Source organism: Rhinopithecus roxellana, chromosome 6, assembly GCF_007565055.1.
Source record: "Rhinopithecus roxellana isolate Shanxi Qingling chromosome 6, ASM756505v1, whole genome shotgun sequence".
Classification (NCBI taxonomy): Eukaryota; Metazoa; Chordata; class Mammalia; order Primates; family Cercopithecidae; genus Rhinopithecus; species Rhinopithecus roxellana.
In genome coordinates, this window is record NC_044554.1 from 83,203,719 (window position 1) to 83,230,932 (window position 27,214).

Consider the following 27,214-nt stretch of genomic DNA (forward strand, 5'->3'; position numbering starts at 1 on the left):
CATTCTTTCATCCCTTCAATTAATAAGTCTTTATTGAGCACTGTTAAAAAAAATAAGGCAATAAGGAATGGGGAAGCACATGACAGAGAGTAAAGCCCTATCAAAATGTACAGTACCATGATTTTTTTTTTTTTTTTTTGAGACAGAGTCTCACTCTGTCACCCAGGCTGGAGTGCAGTGGCACAATCTCAGCTCACTGCAAGCTCTGCCACCCGGGTTCACGCCATTCTCCTGCCTCAGCCTCCCGAGGAGCTGGGACTACAGGCGCCCGCCAACACATCCAGTTAATTTTTTTTTACATTTTTAGTAGAGATGGGGTTTCACCGTGTTAGCTAGGATGGTCTCGATCTCCTGACCTCATGATCCACCCGTCTTGGCCTCCCAAAATGCTGGGATTACAGGTGTGAGCCACCATGCCCAGCCGGTACCATGATTATATATGACCGCCTTCAGAACCTCACTGGATGATACTTAAATATCAGCCGATATGGTTTGGCTGTGTCCCCATTCAAATCTCAACTTGAATTGTATCTCCCAGAATTTCTATGTGTTGTGGGAGGGACCTATGGGGAGGTAATTTAATCATGGGGGCTGGTCTTTCCCGTGCTATTCTTGTGATAGTGAATAACTCTCACGAGATCTGATGGTTTATCAGGTGTTTCTGCTTTTTCATCTTTCTCATTTTTCTCTTGCCGCTGCCATGTAAGATGTGCCTTTCACCTCTCACCATGATTCTGAGTCCTCCCCAGCCATGTGGAACTGTAAGTCCAATTAAACCTCTTTTTGGGGGCTGGGTGCTGTAGCTCATGCCTGTAATCCGAGTACTTTGGTGGTCTGAGATGGGCGGATCATGAGGTCAGGAGATCGAGACCATCCTGGCTAACACGGTGAAACCCCGTCTCTACTAAAAATACAAAAGAATTAGCTGGGTGTAGTGGCAGCGCCTGTAGTCCCAGTTACTCGGGAGGTTGAGGTGGGAGAATGGCGTGAACCTTGGAGCTAGCAGTGAGCCAAGATCACGCCACTGCACTCCAGCCTGGGTGACAGAGCAAGACTCCATCTCAAAAAAAAAAAAAAAAAAGAAACAAAAAACCTCTTTTTGTCCCCAGTTTCGGGTATGTCTTTATCAGCAGCTTCAAAATGAACTAACACACTAATACAGTAAATTGGTACCAGTAGAGTGGGGTGTTGCTGAAAAGATACCCAAAAATGTGGAAGTGACTTTGGAACTTGATGACAGGCAGAGGTTGGAACAGTTTGGAGGGTTCAGAAGAAGACAGGAAAATGTGGGAAAGTTTGGAACCTCCTAGAGACTTGTTGAATGGCTTTGACAAAAATGCTGATAGTGATATGAGGAAAAAAGTCTAGGCTGAGGTGGTCTCAGATGGAGATGAGGAACTTCTTGGGAACTGGAGCAAAGGTGACTCTTGTTACGTTTTAGCAGAGACTGGTGGCATTTTGCCCCTTCCCGAGAGTTTTGTGGAACTTTGAACTTGAGAGAGATGATTTAGGGTATCTGGCAGAAGAAATTTCTAAGCAGCAAAGCATTCAAGAGGTGACTTGGGTGCTGTTAAAAGCATTCCATTTTAAAAGGGAAATGGAGCATAAAAGTTAAAAAAAATTTGCAGCCTGACAATGCAGTGGAAAAGAAAAACTCATTTTCTGGGGAGAAGTTCAAGCCAGCTGTGAAATCTGCATGAGTAGCAAGGAGCCTAATGTTAATCCCCAAGACCATGGGGAAAATGTCTCCAAGCCATGTCAGAGACCCTCACAGCAGCCCCTCCCATCACAGGCCTGGAAGCCAAGGGGAAAAAGTGGTTTTGTGGGTTGGGCCAAGGTTCCCCGTGCTGTATGCAGCCTAGAGACTTGGTGCCCTGTGTCCCAGCTGCTCCAGCCATGGCTGAAAGGGGCCAATGCACAACTTGGGCTGTGGCTTCAGAGGGTGGAAGCCCCAAGCCTTGGCAGCTTCCATGTGGTGTTGAGACTGTGGGTGCACAGAAGTCACGAATTGAGGTTTGGAAACCTCAGCCCAGATTTCAGAAGATGTATGGAAATGCCTGGATGCCCAGGCAAAAGTTTTCTGCAGGGGTGGGGCCCTCGTGGAGAACTTCTGCTAGGGCAGTGTGGAAGGGACCTAGTGGAGCTGAGAGAAGAGGGCTACCGTCCTCCAGACCCCAGAATGGTAGATCCTCTGACAGCTTGCACTGTGTACCTGGAAAAGCCACAGACACTCAATGCCAGCCCATGAAAGCAGCCGGGAGGGAGGCTGTACCCTGCAAAGCTACAGGGGCAGAGCTGCCCAAGACCATGGGAACCCACCTCTTGCATCAGCATGACCTGCATGTGAGCCCTGGAATCAAAGGAGATCATTTTGGAGCTTTAAAATTTGATCGACCTGTTGGATTTTGGATTTGTATGGGGCCTGTAATCCCTTTGTTTTGGTCAATTTCTCCCATTTGGAACAGTTGTATTTACCCAATACCTGTACCCACATTGTGTCTAGGAAGTAACTAGCTTGTTTTGATTTTACAGGCCCATAGGCAGAAGGGACTTGCCTTGTTTCAGATGACACTTTGGACTGTGTACTTTTGGGTTAATGCTAAAATGAGTTGACTTTGGGGGACTGTTGGGGAGGCATAATTGGTTTTGAAATGTGAGGACATGAGATTTGGAGGGGCCAGGGGCAAAATGATATTGTTTGGTTGTGTCCTGATTCAAATCTCAACTTGAATTGTATCTCCCAGAATTCCCGCATGTTGTGGGAGGGACCTGGTGGGAGGTAATTGAATCATAGGGGCTGGTCTTTCTCATGCTATTCTCATGATAGTGAATAAGTCTCACAAGATCTGATGGTTTATAGTGGGTTTCCACTTTTGCATCTTGATCATTTTTCTCCTGCCGCCGCCTTTCACCTCCTCCCGAGTCATGTGGAACTGTGAGTCCAATTAAACTTCTTTTCGTTCCCAGTTTGGGGTATGTCTTTATCAGAAGTGTGAAAATGAACTAATACATCAGCCATGGAAGTAAGTGAGTATTCAATGTGCAAACACCTGGTTTGATTTGTTTACATTCATGTCTGGGGTGACTGACTCAAACAATGCACCTAAGGCTCCATGTTTTAGATAGAAGTTTGGGTTTGATAGCAGGCACCAAAAGCAAATGACTAACTCAGGGGACAGAATACAGCATGTCTGTGTCCTGGGGAAGACCATAAACTCTGTCTTTCCAACTGTACAGGTAATTATAAGGCTATAGGGAGTTAATGCAGGAGAACGTGCTTGGTAATCTGTAAAGTGTTTTAGAATTGCAAGGGAAAATTCCATGAGCTGCATTATGATTGAGACTAATTCTGTGGCTTTGCAATGAGATTTGGCATGGAAACATACTCATGCTTTGATAACTGACAGCAAAGTTCTGCAATGAAACCATCACCTTGAGTGTGTGCTATCACGCTCAGTAATCCAAGATCCCACAGCTTACGTGATTCTCAACCATCTCAGCCTCTTCCCGCTTTGGTGTTTCCAGTCTCAGAAAGGTGAGGGCCTTTTCCCACATATAAGCAGTGACATCTTTAAGTCTCACAAGAGATTTACTTTGAAAATATTTTCTTTTTCGGGGTAAAGTCATGAGAAAACCTCTCAGCTAGGAAAAAGAAAAAAATAAAGACAAATTTCATGTTAGCAACCTAAATAAAGAGCCTCGTTAATGTGATAAACTATACAATGAAGATTATATCTGATGATGCTACTTTATGACCTTTTGGTAAAATAGTGATTTCTTGGTTAAAAAAAAGCAAAATCAGGAAAATACCTCTCCTGAATTGAACTAAATGGCAGTAAGATGATCTCAGCAATGGAAATTCATTGTATTATAAATGTTGTTTTCAGAATCTAACTTGGAAGACTGAGATTATCAACGCAATGTGCATGCCTGTAATGTAGAGTCTGTGTCTCACTTTTGGTGTCCCCTGGTGAGCCATTCTGAGCTGTGGGTGAGCCTCAGGAGAGAGGCCTGTGCCTGTGCCTGGGAGACCTGTAAGGGTCTTGGGTTCAGCAACCTGTTGTGCCCTCAGCGTGTGCTCTATAAGCCTCCAGGTGTTTTATTTCTTCACTGCAGACTGTAAGCTATTAGCTCAAAAGCGTACTGGTACCAAACTCAAATTTTTACACATCCAATTATTTTAAAAATAACCCAAACAAGTTTTTAGCCACGTAGAGCCTGTCAGCTTTACACACCCTGCAAAACCTCAAGGGACAGCAGTTACCCACTGCTAATGTTATAAGACCTCAAGCTGCCACTGGCCTCAGGAGCTTTCTGACCCAGAGCCTCCCCTCCATGCTGCCAAGCAGCATCCTCTAAGGGGTAAACTCCCTCTCTGCTGCCCCCTCCCCTGAGATCTCCCTTGCTCTTCCTCCTTTATGGATTGTTCTTGGCCCCTACACTGTAAACCCGTGGACAGTTTTATAGCATGAGGGAGTTCCCCCACATGGAAACACTTCAAAACATTACCCAAATAAAGCTTGTGTGTGTTATCATCTCTTGTGGTCATATGTGTGTTCTTGATTGGTCCCCAAATCCCTCGAACCCCTCACAAAGTTTCAGAACTCTGCAAAGATGCTCAGGAGCCTGAAAGGGTAGGCCCCTGGTGTGTAAGTCTGAGGCCTCCCGGCTTTACCAGCAAAACAGCCACAGGGGATAGCAAGGCCTGACTCTTGCACCCAGAGACCTCAATGCAATATTGCCTGCCTGTTTCAGCAGATAGCATCCAGGTGCCTAAGCACGATATTCAAGGCCCTTCATTCCTGACTCTAACCATCCTTTTCAGCACAATGTCCTACTTGACCCAGAACTCCAGCATGGCCCTCCCTGCATGCCCCCTGTCTAAAATGCTGATCTCAGCAGTTGTCACCATGAGTGGAACTCCTTATCAAGGCTCCGTCTCCTGCTGTGTGAAGATTTCCTGGTCTCCTTAGGAAGAATAAATGAGTCTCTGATCTAAGTTTCTTGCTATTTGAGGACACTTCTAGTTAGGCTTTAAAATTGCCTGTAATTGTGTAGGATCTGTATGCTGAGAACTATAAAACAGTGATGAAAAAAAATCAAAGACTACCTAAATAAATGGAGAGAAATACAGAATTCTAGGATTGAAAAAACTTAATATTAGGATGACAACTCCCCCCAAATTTGATTTATACTTCCACAGCAAGTTCAATCAAAACATCAACATGATTTTTAAAAAAGATATTAACAAGATGATTCTAAAACTTACATTGAAAGGCAGAAGAGCTAGAATAGCTACAACCAAAACAGAATAAAGCTGGAGGACTCATCCATGCTACTTTAAGATTTGCCACAGAGTGATCAAGACCTCGTGGGATTGGCTAAAGGAAAGATCAACAGAGTAGAAAAGAGAACCCAGATATAGATACACACAGTCGATTGCTTTTTGACAAAAAAGCACCTGGAGGCTTATAGAGCACATGTTGAGGGCACAACAGGTTGCTGAACCCAAGACCCTTTCTGGTTTCCCAGGCACAGGCACAGGCCTCTCTCCTGAGGCTCACCCACAGCTCAGAATGGCTCACCAGGGGACACCGAAAGTGAGACACAGATTTTACATACAGGCATGCACATTGCGTTGATAATCTCAGTCTTCAAAGTTAGATTCTGCAATTCAATGGAGTAAATATTCTTTAAAAAAATTGTGCTGGAATAATTGGATATTCATTTATAAAAACAGGAACTCTGTTCCATACCTCACATCTTACATTAAAATTAGCTCAAAACACATGATTAACCTAAATGTAAAACATAAAACTACAAAAATTCTAGAAGAAAGGCTGGGTGCGGTGGCTCAGTCTGTAATCCCAGCACTTTGGGAGGCCAAGGCTGGAGGATCACGAGGTCAGGAGTTCGAGACCAGCCTGACCAACATGGCGAAACCCTGTCTCTACTAAAAATACAAAACTAGTCACGCGTGGTGGCACACGCCTGTAATCCCAGCTACTCAGGAGGCTTAGGTAGGAGAATCACTTGAACCTGGGAGGCAGAGGTTGCAGTGATCTGAGATCACGCCACTGCACTCCAGCCTGGGTGACAGGTGAGACTCCATCTCAAAGAAAAAAAAAAATTATAGAAGAAAATAATAGGAGAAAATATATGTGACCTTGGGTTTGGCAATTCATTTTAGCCAGGGCACCAACAGCAAAATCCATAAAAGAAAACATTGAAAAACTGGCCTTTATCAAAATTGACAACTTCTGCTTTGTAGAGGTGCTGTTAAGAGAATAAAAGGAGAAGCTACATATTTGTAAATCACATATCCAATTTAAAAATGGTATTCAAAATATAAAAATCGCCATAATTGTTTGTATATGCCAGTCTTCCCCTCTGGACTGTGAGCTCCCTAAGGCAGGAACCAGTTATTATCTTTGTTTCGCCATTGCCTAAATATAATGGGCATTCTTGAGGTTTTTGTTGAATGAGTGTGTGAATGAACAAATGATAGATGGGTGGGTGGATGGGTGGACAGGTAACTAGTTTGGTGAGCAGGTGGGTGGATGGGTGATCAATGGATTTATGCATTCATGGATGAGCAAGAGTGGAGAGCTAGGATCACTGATAAAAGCAAAGGGCTTGGGCCTGAGTGTTGTCAAGGTGTGGACATGAACAATCACTTTTAGTTTCCCTCTAGCTACTAAACTAGAGTACCGGTAGACTTTTAAGGACTGTAGAGAATTTTTATCCACTTACAAAGCTTGAATATTCAATTTACTGCACTTGTAGTGGGCTCTACAATGTGTCAGAAACTACTACTCTAAAAGGCAGGCACACCAATATGCCTGCTAGGAATGTGGCTAGAGTTCTAAAGGAGACAAAAACCAATAGCACAGGACAATGGGTGCAGTAAGGAGGCATGCTCAGAGCCTTCGGGGCTCCAGGGGAGGATCGGTGCTGGGAGAGCTTCTAGAGGGAACACCACACTGACCCTGTGTGGAAGAAGAATCTCTTCTTCCGTTGAGGGAGTTTAAGCCGTGTATGACATGACTAGATTTGCCAGTGGCAGATCACTAGGAGGGCGTGAAACAGGGAGCCATTCCTCCTTTGGCACCTAGCCTGGAGAACACATCCAGTGGAGGGTGGCTCATGGGAGTGCAACTCTGATAAGATGGAAAGACTGAGAAAAGGCAACAGATACCCCTGAGGCAGTGTGAGATTGCAGATGAAGTTCAAAGCAAGAAATGATGTGATTCAGTGCAGGGTGAGGGGGGCCAGGGAAGCTTCCTGGAGGAGGTGGCACCCTGGGGTGGCTGCTGTCGTGCTGGACTGTTCTAGAGTAAGGGAGAGTCAAACCAACTGTGTTTGACTGACCTGACCTCGCAGGGCAGGTGAGCTGGGTGGCAGGGATTCATTACTATGAGATCTGGCCTGTGTTGCCTGGCCCTGTCCACGTGGACCAGAGTTTCACTGCAACAGCAAATGAAACTTTTACAAATCATGACTTGAAAGTTGGGGACGTGTTTACTTACCATTCCAAAACACAATGTGGCAGAGACTGTTAAAAGGATCCCAAAGTAACAAGCCATGGCCCGCTGGTCAGACTTGGAAAGGCCAAGGAGGGAGTCTTTTTGGCTTCTGGGAAAATGAAATAGCAGCCCGGGGAAGGCGTCTGTGAAGGTACCAGGTGGTAGAGCCCACATAGTGAGCAGAAATCGGCGCAGGTGGGAGAGGGCAGCCAGCACCAGGGCCCCCGCCAGCTGGAGAAAGAAAAGCCAGAGAGCACTGACCTCGTCACCTCTTCTTAGGAGTGGAAGACTCAACTTCCAAATGTTGAAAATAGAGACGAACGTGGAGGGGCAGTTTTGGGAGTGTGGATCAATCACGTCATCCCTGGTTTTGAACCCAAAAGGCGGTGTCGCCCTCTCACCCCTCTCCCAGGCCTCCCTCCTCCCACCCCACCAGCCCCCCTACACTGTGGCTGGTCTTCCTCCTCCCTTTCAAGGGCTCTTCCTGCCAGTGCCACTCTCCTTTCCTCAGCTGCCTCCTCTGCCTGTGGTGACAAGCGGCCTGCTCCCCTGGCCTTTGGGCCCCTTAGGAGGCCATGGTTGCCACGAGGAGGCAGCTCCCTCATCATCTTTATGTCCCCTGCACCTAGCCAGAGCTTAGTAAAATAAACCCCTTAGGAAACATCAGGAGGGCTTTCCGATTTTGATGTAAATTTGGTTCAGGTTAAGTTTCATGGTCCTGGTTGTTCTGACAGACTTGGAACTTGGCCTGGGATCTAAGGGGTTGTATCATTGGCCTTGTTCATGCTTCTCACTCCATCTGCTCCAACCAGCTCTGGTGCTGACAAGTATTTTCTCAGCCTGGATATCAGACCATCAGGCTGTTGTCCCATAGGTCCACACGGGGCTGTGTGTGTAGACTGTGGACGGGCCTGCAGAGAGGCCCTACCCAGCTGCAGCTATAGTCACAAGCTGCGTTTTGTGTGGGTCCTTGCTGGATTCATGTGTAACCCTGGACAGGGTACCCAAAGACTTCCCTATGAATGCACTGGGACTCATTTTAGTATTACTTACTCCACAAGTGAAATCAGGTATCAGTGGAACTCAGAAGAAAGACAGTACAATCTATGAGTCTACAACTGGACAAATTGAGCTGTGTGGTCTCCCGGTCTCCTCTTGATGACTATGCATCTATACTTGCTGCAGTTAGAATTCTGCTACTTAATTTGGACATAAATTATTTATATTCTGGGCTTTTTTTTCCCTTACATAAAAGCATTTTTGCATGTTGGTAAATGGTCTCAATAATGACTAGTTTAATTGCTCTGTAAATTCTACACGCATATAATCTCAAAGGCCAGTAATAACCGTCAGGGCAAACATTGTTAATGCTTTTTCTGGAGGCAGAGGTTGGGCAACTGGCTGTTGCTCACAACAGTGAGTTAGGGCGTGGGACAGCTGGGTTCGAATGCCACTCTCTCTGACTCTCAGGTTTGTTCTCTCTGCCCTGGTTTGCTGAGCGTGTTCCTCCACTGCAAGGTGAATAAGGTTTGGGGAACCCCTTCCCTGGAGCAGGAGACCTGTGCTTGGTGTCCTGTGTGGCCTGGATGCTGACAGCCAGAGCCTCCTAACTCAGGGCACTTGGCCAAGACTCTCCCTTGGCCCTGATTGCAATTCTGTGCTGTACTAGGGCCTGTCAGGTCGGAGCAAGCTCTTTCCCTGCTGGGACCAGATCGGAATCAACAGCACTCCAGGAACTTCATCAGGGCTCCAAGCTGTACTCCAGACCTGTTGATTTGGGGCTTCACCCTCCAGACCAGACTTCAGGACCAGCCCTGGATGAAGACTTGGCTGTGCCCTGGGCTTTGAGCCAGGCAAACCTGAGAACCTTCTAAGAAGAACCGTGCCTGCCCATAGATATCTTGGTTATGATAGTTAAATGAAGTAATCTATGAAAGGCCCAAAGTGCCATTCCTGGCACTTAGAGAAAGCTCAGTAGGTGTTAATAACTACTTATATTAGTAATAATGACATGCTGTTGTAAGGTATAGTACAGAGCAAGTGTTTCATAAGTCACGATCATTGTTGTCATGACCATAACTTACTATATAACTATTGATATCAGTTATCTAAAACCGCACGGTAAGGGGTTAGAAGACTGGAATTCTAGACAGTGTTTACCTTGAGAGCAGTTTGTTTTTCCCTTGAGAAAGGCTGACAAGAGTACACAGATCAATGGTTTACAAGGGAAATCACATGATAAAGGGGAGAGTTCTTACCACTGCTACAAAGATGGTGGGGAGCGAGTGGCGCGTCATGGAGGAGCAGGATGCCATTGTGTTTTGAATGCCAGGAAGATAGACACATTTTAATGTGAAGAGGAATAAGAGGATTCCCTGGAGCCATCGAGCCCTCTAAGACAGAAGAACAGAGCAGTCAGTGTGTCATGCCAGTCACTGAAAGGTGCAGACATATTCACAGCTGTCAGCCGTGCATAAAGAGTTCATTGGATTTGATGATGTTATATAGACCCATGAGTCTCCGAGGAACATCAAGTGCAGATGCCTGCAGAGGAGAATGAGTTGGAACTAGGGCTAAATACAAATCATAACGCATTTTGAGAAGACCTGCTCTGAATTCTGGCCTGGCCATTTCTTTGAACACCAGGATGGAGCAGGTCTAGCAGGCACACACAGATGGGACTCTGTCCACCCCACATCTGTTCTCCCTGTCTACGCCGCAGTCTACTGGGCTATAAGAAAATCATTACCACGGAGGGGGCTCAAAGAAGTATTTAGTGCATGCTTATTTCCTTCCCCCGCCCAGTTACATGTACAGAATAGGGCACCAACACTTTCCAAGTAGGTTTTTAAAAATGTAATCCTCGCAAATACGGGAGGTACTCCCCTTTTACAGCTCTAGAGTCTACGGCTCAGATAAACAGTGTGAACAGACAAACACGGTACAACTGGAGGCACGGCAGACCCAGGGGCAGACAGCCTCCTGGACTCGTCCACATTCACAAGGCCTCTAGGAAGGCTCTTCCCTTCTCCCCTCCCTACCAGGGACTCACAGGGAAAGTACTTCTGTGTATGATCTCATATGCTCTCACCAAAATTGTAAGGTCAAGAGAAAAGAAATGACAGCTGGATGGTTTAAAATCTATATGGGCAATGAATCAAGGTTTTCTGTTTGTTTTATTTCCTCAGTAATTGGGACAAAGTCAACAATGACTTCTGACAACCAAAACCTAGAGAAGCTGTGAGTGGCCGTCACTGCTTGGGTTCCTTCAGAGCAGGCAGGGCCACACATAGGAGAATGGGGATGGATAGGGCTCTAGCCAGCACCAGCCAAGAGAAATGCAATGCAAGCTACGGGTGGAATTTTCTAGTAGCTACGTTTTAAAAAGTACAATTAAACAGAGTAAATGTATTTTATAATATATTTTGTTTAAATGAGTTCATGTCAAATCATATAAAATAGCATCATGTCAATATGTAACCAACATAAAAATTATTGCGGTATCTTACATTTTTAATTTTTTTTTTCTTTTTTTTTTTTGAGATGGAGTCTCGCTCTGTCGCCTAGACTGGAGTGCGAGTGCAGTGGCGGGATCTCGGCTCACTGCAACCTCCCGCCTCCTGGTGAGTTCAAGCAATTCTCCTGTCTCAGCCTACTGAGTAGCTGGGACTACAGGCATATGCCACCACAGCAGCTAATTTTTTTTTGTATTTTAATAGAGACGGGATTTCACCATGTTGCCCAGGCTGGGTTTTTGTTTGTTTGTTTGTTTGTTTGTTTTTTGAGACAGAGTCTCGTTCTGTCACCCAGCCTGGAGTGCAGTGACGTGATCTCCGTTCACTGCAAGCTCCGCCTCTCAGGTTCACGCCATTCTCCTGCCTCAGCCTCCCGAGTGCTGGGACTACAGGCGCCCACCACCACGCCTGGCTAATTTTTTGTATTTTTAGTAGAGATGTGGTCTCACTGTGTTAGCCAGGATGGTCTCGATCTCCTGACCTCGTGATCCACCTGCCTCGGCCTCCCAAAGTGCTAGGATTACAGGTGTGAGCCTGAGTGCCTGGCCTGCCCAGGCTGGTCTTGAACTCCTGAGGTCAGGCAATCCGCCCGCCTTGGCCTCTCGAAATGCTAGGATTATAGGCGTGAGCCACTGCACCCAGCACATTTTTAATTTTTGTACTAAGTTTATGAAGTCCAGTGAGTATTTTACACCCACAGCACATCTCAGTTTGGACTATCCCCATTTCGAGTTCTCAATAGCCATCTGTGGCTAGTGCTGACTATTGGACAACACAGCTCTAAACTTCTGTGGACAGAGTGAAAGGGCCCCTTTCTTGCCAGCATCTGACTGACGGATGCCATAAAGCCTTCTGAGTAATTCACCACTACTAGGACTTTCATTTATGGAATATCTGCTAGGTGCCAAGCTGTTCAAAGGATATGTTTGGATATGCATGTACAAATACACACACACACATACACACATTCAAATCCTGGCAAAACCCCCAAGGTGTGTATCATAGTTCTACCTTACTAAGACTTGAAGAAAGTTAAGAAACTTGCCCGATGGCACATGGTCAAAGCGGAGCTGGGAGTGAGTTTTAGGTCTGCTGACTCTAAAGCCTGTGCATTTTCATTTTCACATGCTCAAATCATAGCTCTTTAATTCTGGGTGTTAAATTCCATCATCAGAAAGTCATTTGTGCTTATCTTGAAGATGACTCGTTCTTCTAGCACCTGGGATGCAGCCTACATTGAAGTTACAGCTAAATTCCTCTAACTGTCTCTACAGAGAATAATTTGATGAACAGCACAAGAGGTGCCCACAGAACTGGAATCAGGAGGGAAAGCCATTGTGTGGGCAGAGGCCAAGGTGCCAGAACAGAGATGGGTACACGAGGGCACCTCAGAGGACAGATATTGTCTACAATGCACATTTCCCAAAAGTTGGCCCTGAACACACAGCAACACAGCAATAGAGCTGAATGGTGGGAGATACAGGTTCCTGCCTTGAGCACTCCTGGGCCAGGACAGTGTGGACCATGTCCTTGGAGGGCTGTTCCATTGCATTATAGTTCTGTGCTTAGGCATGCGGCTACCCAGGACCCCAAGACCAGAGGCCAATTCCAGTGCAGCTCCTATGTCAATGTGAGTGACCTTGTGCCAGTTGCTTAACCTTTCAGAGCCTCGGTCTAGATGGGTGGCATATTAGTGCCTGTTTCATTAGATGGTTGGATAGCTTAACATACACGTGATTATATAGAATTTAGGCAGTGCCTGGCAGGAACAAACCTCAGTACATGTCGGCTCTTCTCAGAAGCTAATTGAGGGAATGGAAATTGACACCTGCCCTAGACAGGATCCCCAGGGAAGAGGGACTCTCCCCAGTTAAGTTTTTCTGGCAGGGGCAGGGAACATAATAAGAAAGATAGGACAACGGAGGGGGGAAGGGATATGAGGATGAACTCACTTCCCAAGGCCAGAAATCAGGAGGAGGCTATTTACTCCAAGTCACCAGGGTAGTATGTAGACCAGATTCATATTTGCCCTAATCATGCTTCTAGAAAACCTCCCCTGCCCACATCAGGTGAAAAGAACATCCTACAAAGTGTTTCACTCTGCCCCACCTTCCTGAGGCCCACACCTGCTGGCCAATCAGTGACTAATCAGATGCTCTTGTAAGCTGTGCACTGAGAGAGAGAAAGCCAGTCACCATCTGTGGGCCTTTAAGCACAGGCTAGGGCGTACCAGGCATGTTGGCATTGCAGCCGCCAGGGTCATGCAAGGCCGCAGTTACGTGGGTAAGCCAGAACCCAAATAGTAGGAAGTGGGTTGACTAGCAGAGCTATACTGTAAAAGGTAGACCAGGAAGCCTGCTGTCTGTCCCAGAGAGTGATGCCAATAAATTAAGCAGTCAGTCCTCATCAGGCCCCAGTATTGGTACCAGGTGAGCAGTAGTGAACACACTAGATACATTCTCTATTCTGCAGCTTCCAGCCTTGTGGGGGAAGACAGTAAACCAAATAATTGCTTAATGCCAATTTCATTAGATGCTGATAAGTGCCTGCATAACACGTCCCTAGTTGGCCTTGGCCAGCCCAGCTCTTTCCCTTTTCTTGCTTATAGTTCTCACAATAACTGTTGAATTTGCTAGGAATGCAACATCCGGAGATAAGGAGGAACTACGTGGAACAGCGTGGGCTCTGGTCATGTTCCTCTGAGAAGAGGATGCCCTCTAACACTTTAGTACAGCATGTTATGTTCCCCCAGCTTATGAAACTTCAGGGCAGGTGACTTTCCGGGCTCTCTGAACTGGTGCAAGTGGGACACTCATAGACAGGACTCTGTCGGGACACACACAGACGGGACTCTGTCCACCCTGGTCAGCTTTCCTGAGCTGGGGGGCACCAGCTCACCATGCAGCCCAGGCTTCTGTTGTCTCTGCCAATCTGTGAGTGACAGTTGCTTTGCTTTGCTTGTGCGAGTGTTCTGTCTTATCAGACTCATGTATTCTTTTACTTCAGGAGAAAAGCCAAATCTTTGGCTTGGGATCCTTTAGAACCTGTTTCTTTCCTCTAGCCTAGGGAGTTTCTCTTACTTGCAGCAAAGAGTTTGCAAAGGAGGCAGGGACTGGGGCACTGGTGGAGGAAGCAGAAGTGTAGCGGAAATGAGCCTCATCCTGCCTGGTTCTCCTTACACAGAGGACAGGAGCCAAGGGGTGAGAGGGAGGTTGTAGGGGAGATGGATGGCCATGGGGAGAAGGGGCCTGAAGCTGGAGGGGAACTGGCCCTTGTTCTCTAGGTTGCTATAGGACTCACCCAGCCCTGGGGGTGGCCCTGGGGCCCTGACCACCATCTAGATGGGAAAAGGAGGGCAAGGGGGGTAGGGGAGGGGCTAGCTCTGAGGGCAGCAGGGTAAGGAAGCAGAATATGTGGGCTCATCTTCCACGACCACAGGACGGCAGTGTCCCGTGCTGTTGTGGGGGGATCCTGCCCCGTCTCATGGGCCTCCTCCCCGGGGCTCGTCCAGTCCCATCTGTGCTCATTTGCCTGCTCCCCCTGGTAGGAGCTCCCATCCTGTGGGGAACCATTCCCTGCAGGAAGGGCCGCCTAGGGGAAGGAGGTGCAGGGACTTTGAAACCAGACTTCCCTCTGTTGAGGGACCTGATGCTTTCTGTGAGCCCTGGTGTCTTCACTTGCAGAGTGGCTAATACTGCCTGCATTTATGACTGTTACCAGGATGAAGAGAGAAAATAGTGTGTCTGAGCAAGTCAGTGCTAGCCTCCTTCCTCCACACTGCATCAACACCTGCTTCCTGTGTCCCTTAGGGTCCCCTGGAGGCACTGGGGAAATTCCAGGCTCTTGAGTTCTGCTCCACGCGGAATCCACACACCCCGTGTTCAAAGCACGTCTCAAGTTCTCCAGGCCCTTCACTGACTGTCCTGGCCAGTCCCATCTGCCAGCTCAGAGCATCATCTCTCAATATGGAACAAATCTGTTATCTCGCACCTTCTAGAGCTTGTGTGACCTCTGCCTTTTGGATGGCATCACAGTGCATGGCCTCTATCTGTATGGCCCTGAGCACACTATGTACCTGATTCCATGATGTCATAAGGGTGAGGTCCATAAATGCTTGGCAAAGTCCTCTGTGAAACTGGTCAGTGACATCTCCAGCAAGAGTAGCAAGGTGGCCGGAAACTGCATAGTAGGTGAGGCTCACTCCAACCACGGAGAGCTGCAACATCCAAGAGAAAGGCCCTCAGATGGCTCCTGAGGAAGGGCTTACCTGGCACCCCATGTGACATGCATTGTAAGTTACAGTGATGCGTTGCTTAACGACAGGGATGCCTTCTGAGAAATGCATCGCTGGGCGATTTTGTCCTTGGGGTAACATTGTAAGGTGCACTTACACAAACACAGACAGTCCCACACACCTAGGTTATATGAGATAGCCTATTGTTCCCAGGCTACAAACCTGTGCAGCGTGTTCCTGTATTGAATACTGTAGGCAATCATACACAATGGTAAGTACTGGTGTATCTAAATATACCTAAGCATAGAAAAGATACACTAAAAATACAGTACGAAAGGTAAAAAATGGTCCACCTGTATCAGCACTTACCATGAACGGTACTTGCAGGACTAGAAATGGCTCTGGGTGAGGCAGTGAGTGAGTGGTAAGTGAACGTGAAGGCCTAGAGCATTACTGTATGCTAATGTAGACTTTAAAAACACTGCACACTTAGGCTACACTAAATTTGTAAACACATTTTTGTTTCTTCAGAAATAAATTAACCTTAGCTTACTGTAACCGTTTTACTTAAAAAACTTCTAACTTTTTAACTTTTTACTTTATAATCACACAGCTTAAAACACAAACATACTGTACAGCTGCACAAAAAAATATTTTCCTTATATCCTAATTCCAAAAGCTTTCTTCTATGTTTAAAAGTTTTTAAAAAATTTTTATTTTTAAACTTCTTTACCAAAAACTAAGATACAAACAGACCTATTTAGCCTAGGCCTACACAGGGTCAGAATCAACATGTCATTAGGTGACAGGAATTTCTTAGCACCATATGATCTTACGGGACCACCACCTCGGCTGAAATTCGTGTGGTACATGATGGTGACTGTAACAACAGTAAATGATGCCTGATCTCAAATGCTGTTTTGAGATTAGAGGGAGAAAACTGCAATAATGTTAGCAGTAGCTAGTGCATAATCAATTTCTTATTTAAATTATTTTTTCAAGATATAAACAGTTTATTGTTATTTTTCAAAAGAAAATGACACAAGAGAGACTACCTCCAGCCAGTTCCTTGGTTTTTGCCAGTAGCTGAAGACACCCTTGTCCATCATATGGTAGAGTTGAACACAGAGGTGGATCAGGCTGAGCGCCAGGAAGACCAGCTGGTGGAGAGAATGTAAACACACAAAATCAACACGAATGCTGATAAGTTGTTTTTTGAAGGTCTAAACATGTGAGCGGCTCCCCTGCCGATCACCTTTGAGTAGCCAGGATGCAAGCCCATTTCCTGTTCTGAAGAGGTTTAATCCTAAACTTGCTCTTCGATAGGCACTTGGGGTGGTTTGGTGCCTCTTCACAAGTCAAGCGCTCACAGAAACTCCATGCCAGGGGTTAGAACCCAAGATGGTCTCTGCACTCAGGGAAAGCATGGAATATGGGCATCTACAGCCACTAGGCCTCCCGACTACCATGCCGATCCTCCAGGCCTGCCTTGGCACCACTCAGAAGAGTGAGTTTCTGTGCACACGTGAAATAGATAACATACGAACTATATATACATATATATTAGTTTTCTCAGCCAAGTAAAGCCTTCTTTTAAAGCTCCCTTATAAGCACTTTCTTAAAGTTCTCTATGTGGTTCTCTTTCCATTGGTGAGTTACCTGTTGATTCATGCCTTCAATCACTAACCCAAACTCAAATTTAGTTATGGATTTGCAAGCAACCGAAGCACATCAGCACGGCTTTATGCATCTTCTCTGTCCTCTGTTGGAGTTATTTGCCTTGTGTCCCATTGGCCCGCTGTAAGGAGCTACACACATAATCAGAGCAGGGTTCACTTTTGGGTGCTGCAAGGTGTTTAACAGCAGTGCTGTGCTGTTCTCTATTGGTGCCTGAAGCAAAGAAACTATCAGGAAAACTGATCCTGCCGTTGTCTACAATTGCCATATTTTGTCCAATATGATGTTTTGATATGAATTCTGATGTTTATAAATATTGCACCAGAATACTGTTTGCCGTGATTACCAAGTATTTGTGGTGCCCCTTAAATTGGATGCCTAAGGTAAGTGCCTCATGCGTCTCCCCCAGGCAGACTCTGACCAGTGGCCCAGCCTCCCAACCTCCATTCCGCCCACTCCAGCGCGAGCTGAGCTCTATGCAAATCACAGCCTTTACTGGGCCACTGAACAGTCCCTAGAGTCTAAAACCTCTTGGGACTCCCCTCTCTTCACTCCTAAGGCAAAGTAACCTTGACCTGAAGCGTCAGCAGGACCTAGTTCTTCATAGCAGAAAAGTCAGCTACAGGCAGAAAATCAGGAAAGTTCCCAAGGAATAACTCAGAGTGACTTCTGATGATGTGGATTGTTCAGTGAAGATATGTGGACATATTCCATCTCACCAAGACCCTGGGTACTATGGACTGAAGTTTTGTGTTCCCTTGAATTCACAGGTGGAAGCCCTAACTCCCAGTATGGATATATGTGGGGAAGGGGCCTATAAGGAAGTAATCAAGGTTAACTGGGGCCCTGGTCCTACAGGATTAGTGTCCTTACACAAAGAGACCCTAGACAGCTCTCTCTTGCTCTCTTTCCCTGTGTACACCCACAAAGAAGAGGTTCTGTGAGCACACCGTGAGAAGGTGGCCATCTCCCAGGACTAGAGCCCTCGCCAGAACTTGACCAGGCTGGGATCTTGATCACGGAATTCCAGCCTCCGGGAGTGTGGGAAATAAATGTCTTTTTTTTTTTTTTTTTTTTTTTTTTTTTGAGATGGAGTCTTGCTCTGTCACCCAGGCTGGAGTGCAGTGGCGCAATCTCGGCTCACTGCAACCTCTGCCTCCCGGGTTCAAGCAATTCTCCTGCCTCAGCCTCCCGAGTAGCTGGGATTACAGGTGCCCGCCACCATGCCCAGCTAATTTTCGTATTTTTTTTTTTTAGTAGAGATGGGTTTTCACCTATTGGCCAGGCTGGTCTTGAACTCTTGACCTTGTGATCTGCCTGCCTTGGCCTCCCAAAGTGCTGAGATTACAGGCGTAAACCACCACACCTGGCCATAAATGTCTCTTTTCAAAGCACCCAGTGTAGGCTATTCTGTTATAGCAGCCTGAGCTAAACCCCCGGGGGAATCTAAACATCAGGCCCAATTCCCCCGTGATGAATTTGGTACCTCAAGACAGCTCTATATTTGCCCTTGCCACACATGTGAGGATTGGTTTCCCCACTGGGGGTCTTCTTCGTCTCGTGCCCCAGCACTTACTGTGATGCCTGCCACATGAAGTAGATGTGACAAAGAGTGTGACCGGAGGGGTGGGTGGATGGGTAGGGAACTAGTCCTGTCTGGTGGAGAAGCCCAGACCAGGTGAAGCCCCATCTCCCTGTGCACCTCCAGGAGGCCCAAGAGGCAGGTCAGCTCACCTGGAGAAGCACGAGGTGGTACTGCAGGGCTGAGTCACTGCGGAAGATGCTGAATGACTCCACCAGGCATGAGGGGACGAGACTCCCCGTAGGGAGGATCTCCACGCTCAGGGACACGCTGGTGAAGAGTTGGGTTGGAGGGTTATAGAGGGTGAAGTGCACAGACACAGCCCTGGTGCTGTGGTCAATCCATGTGCTGGCCCTGAGTCGAGACAGGGCTGTGTGGGCTTCGGGCCTGTAAAGCAGCACACACTGGGGTAGGGCAGGGCAGGGAGGAAGCGCAAAAGTCCACTGAGGCTCCCAGCTGCAGGTCCCATGCCGGGAACACCCCATGCAAGACTTTGCAAGGACACACAGTGCCTGGGGCTTCAAGGAGCAGGACAGATGGCCCTCTGTATCTAAGGGACCTCATCAATAGCCCTCTGTCCTCTCTCCTTGCCCCACCCTCTTCCCTGCAGCAGCTCAGGAGACCCTCAGGCAGGAGGGACCTGGAGAACGGAGGCCTCAATTTCCCACCCCACCCCATGTGAGGCAGAGATGCCCCGTGTCTCTCCCCAGGGACTCTAGAATATTCATTTTTTCTTTCTTTTCTAGAGACCCCATTGTTTGGAACAGACAAGCTGGGGGAAGGCAGTTACTAAATACTAATTTGTATTTAGTAACAAATCATTTCCTTTTTAAAGAGTATTACTCAAAGGCACACATTACTGTAACTGTCTAGAGCTCCCCGTTGGTCTAAGACCATCCGTGTTACCACTGGATCAGCACAGCTCCAGCCCAGTGTAAGGTGCATGCTGCTCGGGGAGCCCCGGGCGGCTGTGGGCAACAGTGTGCCTGGCTGGATGGGGCAGGCAGCTTGACCTCAGACCTAGCTGCAACATGGGGTCGTGCTTGTTACGCACTTGAACCTCCACCCCTCACCCTCAGGACGTGGGAAAAGTAGCACGGGGCCTACTCCACAGAGCTGGGTGAGGATTAAATGAGACAGTAAACACCCAGCTTGGCACAAGGTCAGCACGCAACAAATGCTCCTTATATTCCATGAGCTCCAGATGTTCTAGCAGTCACTTTTTGAAAGAACGTTTGCTCTGTGCTCTCCCACATGGAGGCCTGAGCCTGTGTGATGCTTCTATCATTCACAACAATGACAAGTCTTGCTGGAGCCCCTGGCAGTGGTGCGCTGACCTCGCGGGCCTGTCAGGAGGCTGCACCTGCTGCAGATGCACTGCGTCCAGCAGGCACCCGAGCTGGAGTGGCGGCGTCAGGCAGGATGAGCGCCGGACCTTTGAATCTCACTGACCTTGTTCTGCCTAGGCTGAGCACACAGTCCTTCCTTGCCCCATAGCCCCTGGCACCATTCAGGGTCACGTTTTGGTTCTCTGGGTCTATCAGGTAGGGGTTCTCAGGGCCTCCACCTTCGGGGCTACATGTAGGAATAGAGTCTTCAGTGGGCGCTGAAAATGGCCAGGGAGGCTGTAGAACAAACCAGCAGTCAGAAGAAGACACAGATGCTATTCCTAAGGCCACCCTGCAATCTGGGGTCTCCAGGCCTGGCCGCCTGTGAACACCTGCTCTGTCCTGCAACATGGCGCCCTTCTCTCCTCATAGGATCATTCTGCAGCCTGTTTCGTGGTCTACAGACTCTAGCTCAAGCTACAGGATCAAGGTTCTACCCATGGAAGGTTGGCGTCTGAGGTGTGTATGGGTCTAAGGCTTAGAGCACTTGAAGACTTCTCCATCATGAGATGCCAGGTAAAATGCCCATCTCAGGGCACACCCTGCCCATTAGAAAAGGATATATGAATATTCTATTTTTTGATTGTTTGATTAAAAATCCTAGTTTTGTCTAGAATGCCAGTCTCTAAGGCCAAAGAGTGAATTGAATAAATCTGCAGCAGAACACCAAGGAAGGAAGAGGCTTTGGGAAAGGGTTCATAAGGGTTAAGAAAGGAAGGGCGAGACTTGCCCTCTCCCCAGCCCTGGCACTGACAATTCCAATCACCACCGAACTCTCCGAGAAGTTCAAATGATCTGCCAGGGTCCTGCCCCAATATTGTCTAGACTTCTCTAATTCCATTTATTTTTGGAAGCAAAAGGAAAAGGAACATCTTACCTTGCATAAATGGCTAGGAAAAACTTTTAGTTGCTTAATTACAGAACTGCCTATTAGATAGCATTTTCCTCCAAGAGCTCCAGGCTGAAAGGAGAAAAAAGATCATGAGGACTGGGTGTGCTGAGGACTTCAAACCTCCTCATCAAGCAGCGCTCAAAAGGCTTGGGGATGCTCTGGGTAACTCCACCTGCTACCACAGAGGTCAGAGTTTTACTTTCCTTCCAACACCATTTTAGGGATATAACCAACATTCTAAGAAGGCAGCAAGGCTTCCAGGCTTGTCCTGGAAAAGGGTTAACATTCAAATGATGTCCGTAACTTGCGTCACACGAGAATACTCTCTTTTATCTTTTTTGAAAGTTTCTCCAGCATCATCAACCCAAGAGACTATATAGAATACAACAAAATAAAATTAGAAATAAACTGCTCAAGGAATACGGACAAATATATAAATATATTTCTCTGTCGTTTTTAAATTTACAGACAGAGAAAAGCTCTGTCACCCAGGCTGGAGTGCAGTGGTGCGACCTCAGCTCACTGCAACCTCCACTCACTGGGTTCAAGCAATTCTGCTGCCTCAGCCTCCCAAGTAGCTAGGATTACAGGCATGTGCCACCATGCCTGGCTAATTTTTGTATTTTTAGGCTGGAGTGCAGTGGCATGATTTTGGTTCACTGCAACCTTCACCTCTCGGGTTCAAGCAATTCTCTTGCCTCAGCCTCACAAGTAGCTGGGATTACAGGCACGCACCACCACACTCAGCTAACTTTTGTATTTTTAGTAGAGACAGGGTTTCACCATGTTGGCCAGGCTGGTCTCCAACTCCTGATCTTGTGATCCATCTGCCTCGGCCTCCCAAAGTGTTGGGATTACAGGTGTGAGCCACCGTGCCCAGTATGTTTCATTTTTAAACATGGAAAAGGGGTTGAAAATAAAAGATGAGCAAGGAATGGGATTATGCAAAATGCATATTAACTTTTCAGAACTTGGGATCAGCCTCACCTTTTTCTGGAAGCTTCCTTGCACTTCCTCTGTTTTGGTGTGGTTCTTGTGTTTCCTGGTCAGGGTATTTTGCACACGGAACTAGAATCTTCTATTTCCTGACCTCACACCCCATCAGCCTGAGGGCTCCTGAGGCTCTGCCATAGCCCCTGTGTCTATCTCAGGCCTGGGAAGCACAGTAATCTGGAGAACCCCGTGCAGCTCAGCAGGGTGTAATGGGATGGGGCCAACGGGTTCCGGCAGGAAAGGAACAGGATGCTCTGCTGGGACCCGCTGGAGAGCCACCGGCCTTACACCTGCATGCTCATTCAAGAACCTACGCAGTGCTGCGGTTCAGTATTAGTGACTGTTTCACCCACTGCAAGATGGCTTTTCTGAGATGATCTCCTATAAAGAGGAGATGGAATGCTCACCTGAGCCCCTGGCACACGGGTTGTTGGGGAGCCTCCCGGGTACAGGCTGTCCAGAAATGTGGTCAGACTCCAGTCCCACCAGTCAGTGATGTTTCTCAGGCCACCAAAGGAGTTTCTGCCATTTCTTAATGCAAGAACAAAAATAAAAAGTTGTTTTTGCATCAACAAGAACATTTAAACGTGAGAACAAAAGCATATTTTCTTGCCAATTTTTCTCTCATTCAGATTTCAGGTACTCCGCAGGAATTAAACTAAAGCTGCCTGCAGCGTGAAGCATGAAACCCTGGAACTCACTTTGCTCCTTAGCAGCAGGAGATAAGAGAGAATGGTGGATGAAGCACTTGTTCATTTGCTCAGTCAGTCAGTCACTCAACAAACATTACTATGCAACTACTAGGTGTCAGGCACTCTTCTAGGCACTGGGAAACAGAAAATCAATTATCTGCCCTCCTATGGGGAAACAGGCAACAAATAAGATAAATAAGCAAACATATACTATGCTGTGACAAATATGAAGGAGGGGAAAAAAAAAAGCAGGGAAGACAGGCAAGTGGTGGAGTGAGCAGATGTTCAAGCAGCCATGGAAGGCTTCAGTAGGTGGTGACGTCCAGCAAAGACCTGAAGGTGAGGGTGGAGCCCGTGGTCGTCTGAGGGAGGCTATTCCAGGCAGAGGGGATGGTGAGGGCTTCCACAAGCCTAAAGGGTGGGAAGGTGTGGGGGCCACAGGGCTGGTGCAGAGGGAGCACCGGGGCTAGGGTAGACAAGGGAGGCTCTGGGACACCCAGACCAAGATCCAATCCTCTCTCTGCACTGACTGCCGACTGGGCGCAGCGTGTGACTGTGAGTGGCAGATGTGAAAGCATAGATGAAGTGCAGTGTCGGCACAAACACTAGTCTGCTTTCTTTCCAATTAACTTCTTTATTATGCTTACAAATGTGCTTCATTTTTTTCCACCAAGGAACTGATTTAAAGGAGCATTGAAATAATGTCAAATGAACAAAATTTATCATTTTTAGTTTGCTCAGACACTGCCATAAAGCCACATGCATGGGCCAAGGCTGCACATGGCAGCGGCAGGGTGTACATTTGGCTCGGAGCTACAGCCAGAGGCAAAAGGATAAAATCAAATGTTCCTAAGAGAAAGCAAAGTACCTCTCACCTAACTCTAAAAAACTTTCTCACACATGGCTTCCCATGAACAGTCACTGAAGAATGGCAAGGATGGGGTGCTCATCAACATGCCCTCAGCAAACAGAAATGGTTCTGATTTGGCTGTTTCATCCTGGTTTCTCTCCACAAAAAGGGGAGACCAAAATAGTTCTCAGGAAAAGGAATGTTGTCCTAAGGTGAGAAGAAGTTAGAAAGAAGTACACGCAATTGAATGCCTGGTCCAGCACCAGATCCAGACTACTCCAAAGAATGAACACACCGTGAGTCATTCAGATGATGGCCGTGGCTTTGGTAAACGAGGCCTGAGAGCAAAGTTGGGCTGTAGACAGCAGGCCTGGAGCCGACTCTCATTGTAAGAGCCAATTTTGCACAACTCCTGCCAACTCCATGTTCAGTGATGTCACACTGATGGTGTAAAAGACCATGGTGGTTCCGGGCACGGTGGCTCATGCCTGTAATCCCAGAACTTTGGGAGGCTGAGGCAGACAGACCATCTGAGGTCAGGAGTTTGAGACCAGCCTAGCCAAAATGATGAGACTCCGTCTCTACTAAAAATACAAAAAATTAGCCGGGCGTGATGGTGCATGCCTGTAATCCCAGCTACTCAGGAAGCTGAGGCAGGAGAATCGCTGGAACCCAGGAGACGCAGGTTGCAGTGAGTCAAGGTCATGCCACTGCACTCCAGCCTCAGGGACAGAGTGAGCCTTCATCAAAAAGCAAACAAACAAACAAAAAACCAAAACGAAACAAAACAAAAAAACCATGGTGGGAAGATTTACACCATGGAAATTGGCTGGCAAATGCTGTAATTTTGCAGATAATTTAGAAACAGTTTTTTTAAAACCTGATAGTCATGACAATAATTGGACAATATTAAAAAAATCAAAGACTAATAAATGTCACCAGTATGTAGAGTAATAAAGAGATGCAGTACCTTCAACCAATAATCTATATATACTATAAATGTGTTCGAAAATTTCCATATGGCTGGGCATGGTGGCTCAGGTCTGTAATCCTAGCACTTTGGAAGGCCGAGGTGAGTAGATCACTTGAGGCCAGGAATTTGAGACCAGCCTGGCCAATATGGCTAATGCCCCATCTTTACTAAAAACACTAAAATTAGCCAGGCATGGTGATGTGCGCCTGTAGTCTCAGCTACTTGGGGGGCTGAGGCAGGAGAATTCCTTGAACCTGGGAGGCAGAGGCTGCAGTGAGCCAAGATCACATCACTGCACTCCAGCCTGGGCAACAGCGAGGCTCTGTCTCAAAAAAAAATTTCCATAGCATGTATGAGTAAAAGTCTAGTGAATTAATTTATCTGACTGGTTTTATTTCCTTTTTCTTACAAAGAAATGATCTCTTATCCTTTCAAGTATTTGATCTTTATTGGTTTGTACATCTTTAGAACTTAATCTTTGCAGGTCTTTTATTGGGTACTGGTTCTTAACTCTGGACTTCTCTACAAGTTTTGTCAAACTATCAAATGCAGAGCAAGTTGGAGGCCTGCCAGAGCACCCAGAGGATGGAATGAAGCAACAGGGAGGCATCAGGAAAGGAGAACACAGATGGAGACAGAGGTGGGAGGCATAAGGTGAGCAGATACATCTCTGCAAATATTTATGCCAAAGGAAAGGATGAATGAACCAGGGGGCACAGAGATGCAGTGAAAGGGCGGGAGGGTAGGAAAGAGGCAAAGGATGGCTGGAGGTGAATTTTCAACTGAGGAAAGTGTTGAGCATCTGCTGTGGGAAGCAAGATGATTTGACAGACAAACATTGTACATTTATAGCAACTAGTATGCTCCATATTCTGTGTTTTTAAAGAATAAAGTATAGACATTATAGCCATGTTGAGTTTGTACCACTTTCGGGGAAATGGTATCACTTCTTGACACTTGCTTCCCTATTGAAATAACATCAAGAAACTAAAAAAGCCCTGAAAATAACCCAAAGCACCCAATGACCAGACTGTAGACATCTCACGCCTCATTCCTGGCACATCCAAAGTGCAGGTAGTGAACCCAATGAGCCAGGAGTATTCTGGCCCTGTCTGTATTAATTACCACAATTACATAAAATAAGCCCACAAAGCTGGCTAAACAATGCAAAAGATAAAATCAGCTGCTTACATTTATGGCACTTGGATAGAACACTTGCTTCATTGATTGGTGCTTTATTTGCTGGTTTATTTTTTGTTTTATGTATTTTTTTTTTTGGAATTTCATGAAGTATTTCATAAGTTCAGAAACACTTCAAATACAACTTAAATATGGCGAAATCCAAGAACGCAATGACTTCTTAAGACATAAATACTCAGTAGTCCAGTTCCCTCCCTTTACAGATGAAGGTGCTAAGTCCAAGCACTTGCCAGAGTCACCTAGCAACCAAACATGAGTTGGGGCCCTGATCTCTGAACTCTGTTTCATCCATTTCCCCTCCTGGGCTTACTTAGCTTCTCTATCTGGAATGCTAGTAAATGCCAAACCCTCAGTTGTTGATGTTTCAGGATTAGGTATTGGGGGCTAGGCGGTGAGATGGAGAGGGTGCACTTTAAATATTCCATTACCAACTAGGACACACAAATATCCCTGCCTGGTGGCCAGAGCACCCAGAGGCAGTGGGGTTTTGCATCCTTATGGGAAATATAAGATCTATGCAAATCCACAGGAGTTGTGAATGTGGGCACATCAATCTCATCTGCACCTGAGATCTCACAAATATTATCTCAGCTGCAATATTTCTGATTTGACTATCAAGAAGCAACAATTCATATGAGAAATATGCCAAATGATGTTGACTTGTGAAATGTGAGATAAAAAATAAACTAGCAAAAGTCAGAGGTTTTTCATGTTTAGATTTCCATTTTCAGAGAGGACCAAATTATCACTTTGTTTTGCACACAGCGCCACCTACTGGCACAGTCTTGCACTTGCACAGATAGGAGGGCTGAAAAGTTGGTCATGGATGGAAATAACTGCTCGTTTCACAAATGAGGAGGCAGAAAATTCCACTTAATTTTACTACTAGAATGCTCAGCAGAAAAAAAAAAAAAAAAACTTGGATTACTGAGCTACAGAACACCCAGACTCATAGCACTGGGACTTCCAGGTCTTACCTTATGAGTGGTTCACAACGCTGACAAAGGGGACAATATCCATTAGCCATTATCTTGTTGCGTATGAATAACCCTCTCTTACAAAAAAATAAAGATAGATATGTTCTGAAATAATTGATAAAATTAAATGGACTTTCCAGCCACTCACTTCTGCCAAAAAATCTAACCAAAAAGTATTTATATCAAATTGAATTACTTAGTCAAAGGCAACACACTCATAGAGCTGTTGCATAAATGTGTCTTTAAATATTCACCAGGGTAAAATAAGGTAACTCCTGGAACACACCGAATTATTGTATTTACCAGCATTGCAATCATAGCGAAGAACCAATATTATTTCATATCATGCACTTTAGAATTCAAAGCCACACTGCCTTGAAAGGACTATCAGACTGACTATTTGTGGCAGGTAAAAATAAAGCCTAACCATGGATTCAAGAACAACTCTCAATGAAAAAGGAAGACCACATTAAATGCACCTGTTGGTGACAATATGCATCCCAATTTTAGAAGCACTGAGACATGGAAAAGAAATAGGATACAACAAAATGCTATCATGCTTGCCTCTGCCTGGTGGCATCACGGAAATTTTTCTGCTTTTCACTTTTCGGTTCTGCTAGATTTACCTATAGTCAACCTCTACTTACAGAAAGGAGGAGGAAGCAACAAATGAGTAACCTGAGAAATGATCAAGAACTTGAGAGGTGTCAGAAAC

General features: G+C 46.3%; 1 protein-coding gene and 1 long non-coding RNA gene across 2 annotated transcripts in view; one reads left to right on the forward strand and one right to left on the reverse strand.

The window, feature by feature from the left end:
* PKD1L1 (polycystin 1 like 1, transient receptor potential channel interacting) overlaps positions 1-27,214 on the reverse strand; it is a 183,727-nt gene that overhangs the window by 21,524 nt on the left and 134,989 nt on the right. Inside the window, 9 exon segments of the mRNA XM_010374410.2 lie at positions 3,481-3,642; positions 7,530-7,757; positions 9,785-9,919; positions 15,117-15,257; positions 16,331-16,435; positions 18,687-18,921; positions 19,987-20,159; positions 20,800-20,883; positions 22,215-22,338. Of these exon segments, the coding sequence (XP_010372712.2) occupies positions 3,481-3,642; positions 7,530-7,757; positions 9,785-9,919; positions 15,117-15,257; positions 16,331-16,435; positions 18,687-18,921; positions 19,987-20,159; positions 20,800-20,883; positions 22,215-22,338 (1,387 nt within the window).
* Positions 609-26,605, forward strand: LOC104671022. Its single transcript, XR_004058061.1, has 3 exons — positions 609-761; positions 24,807-24,976; positions 26,288-26,605. It is a non-coding gene; the product is annotated as an uncharacterized LOC104671022 (long non-coding RNA).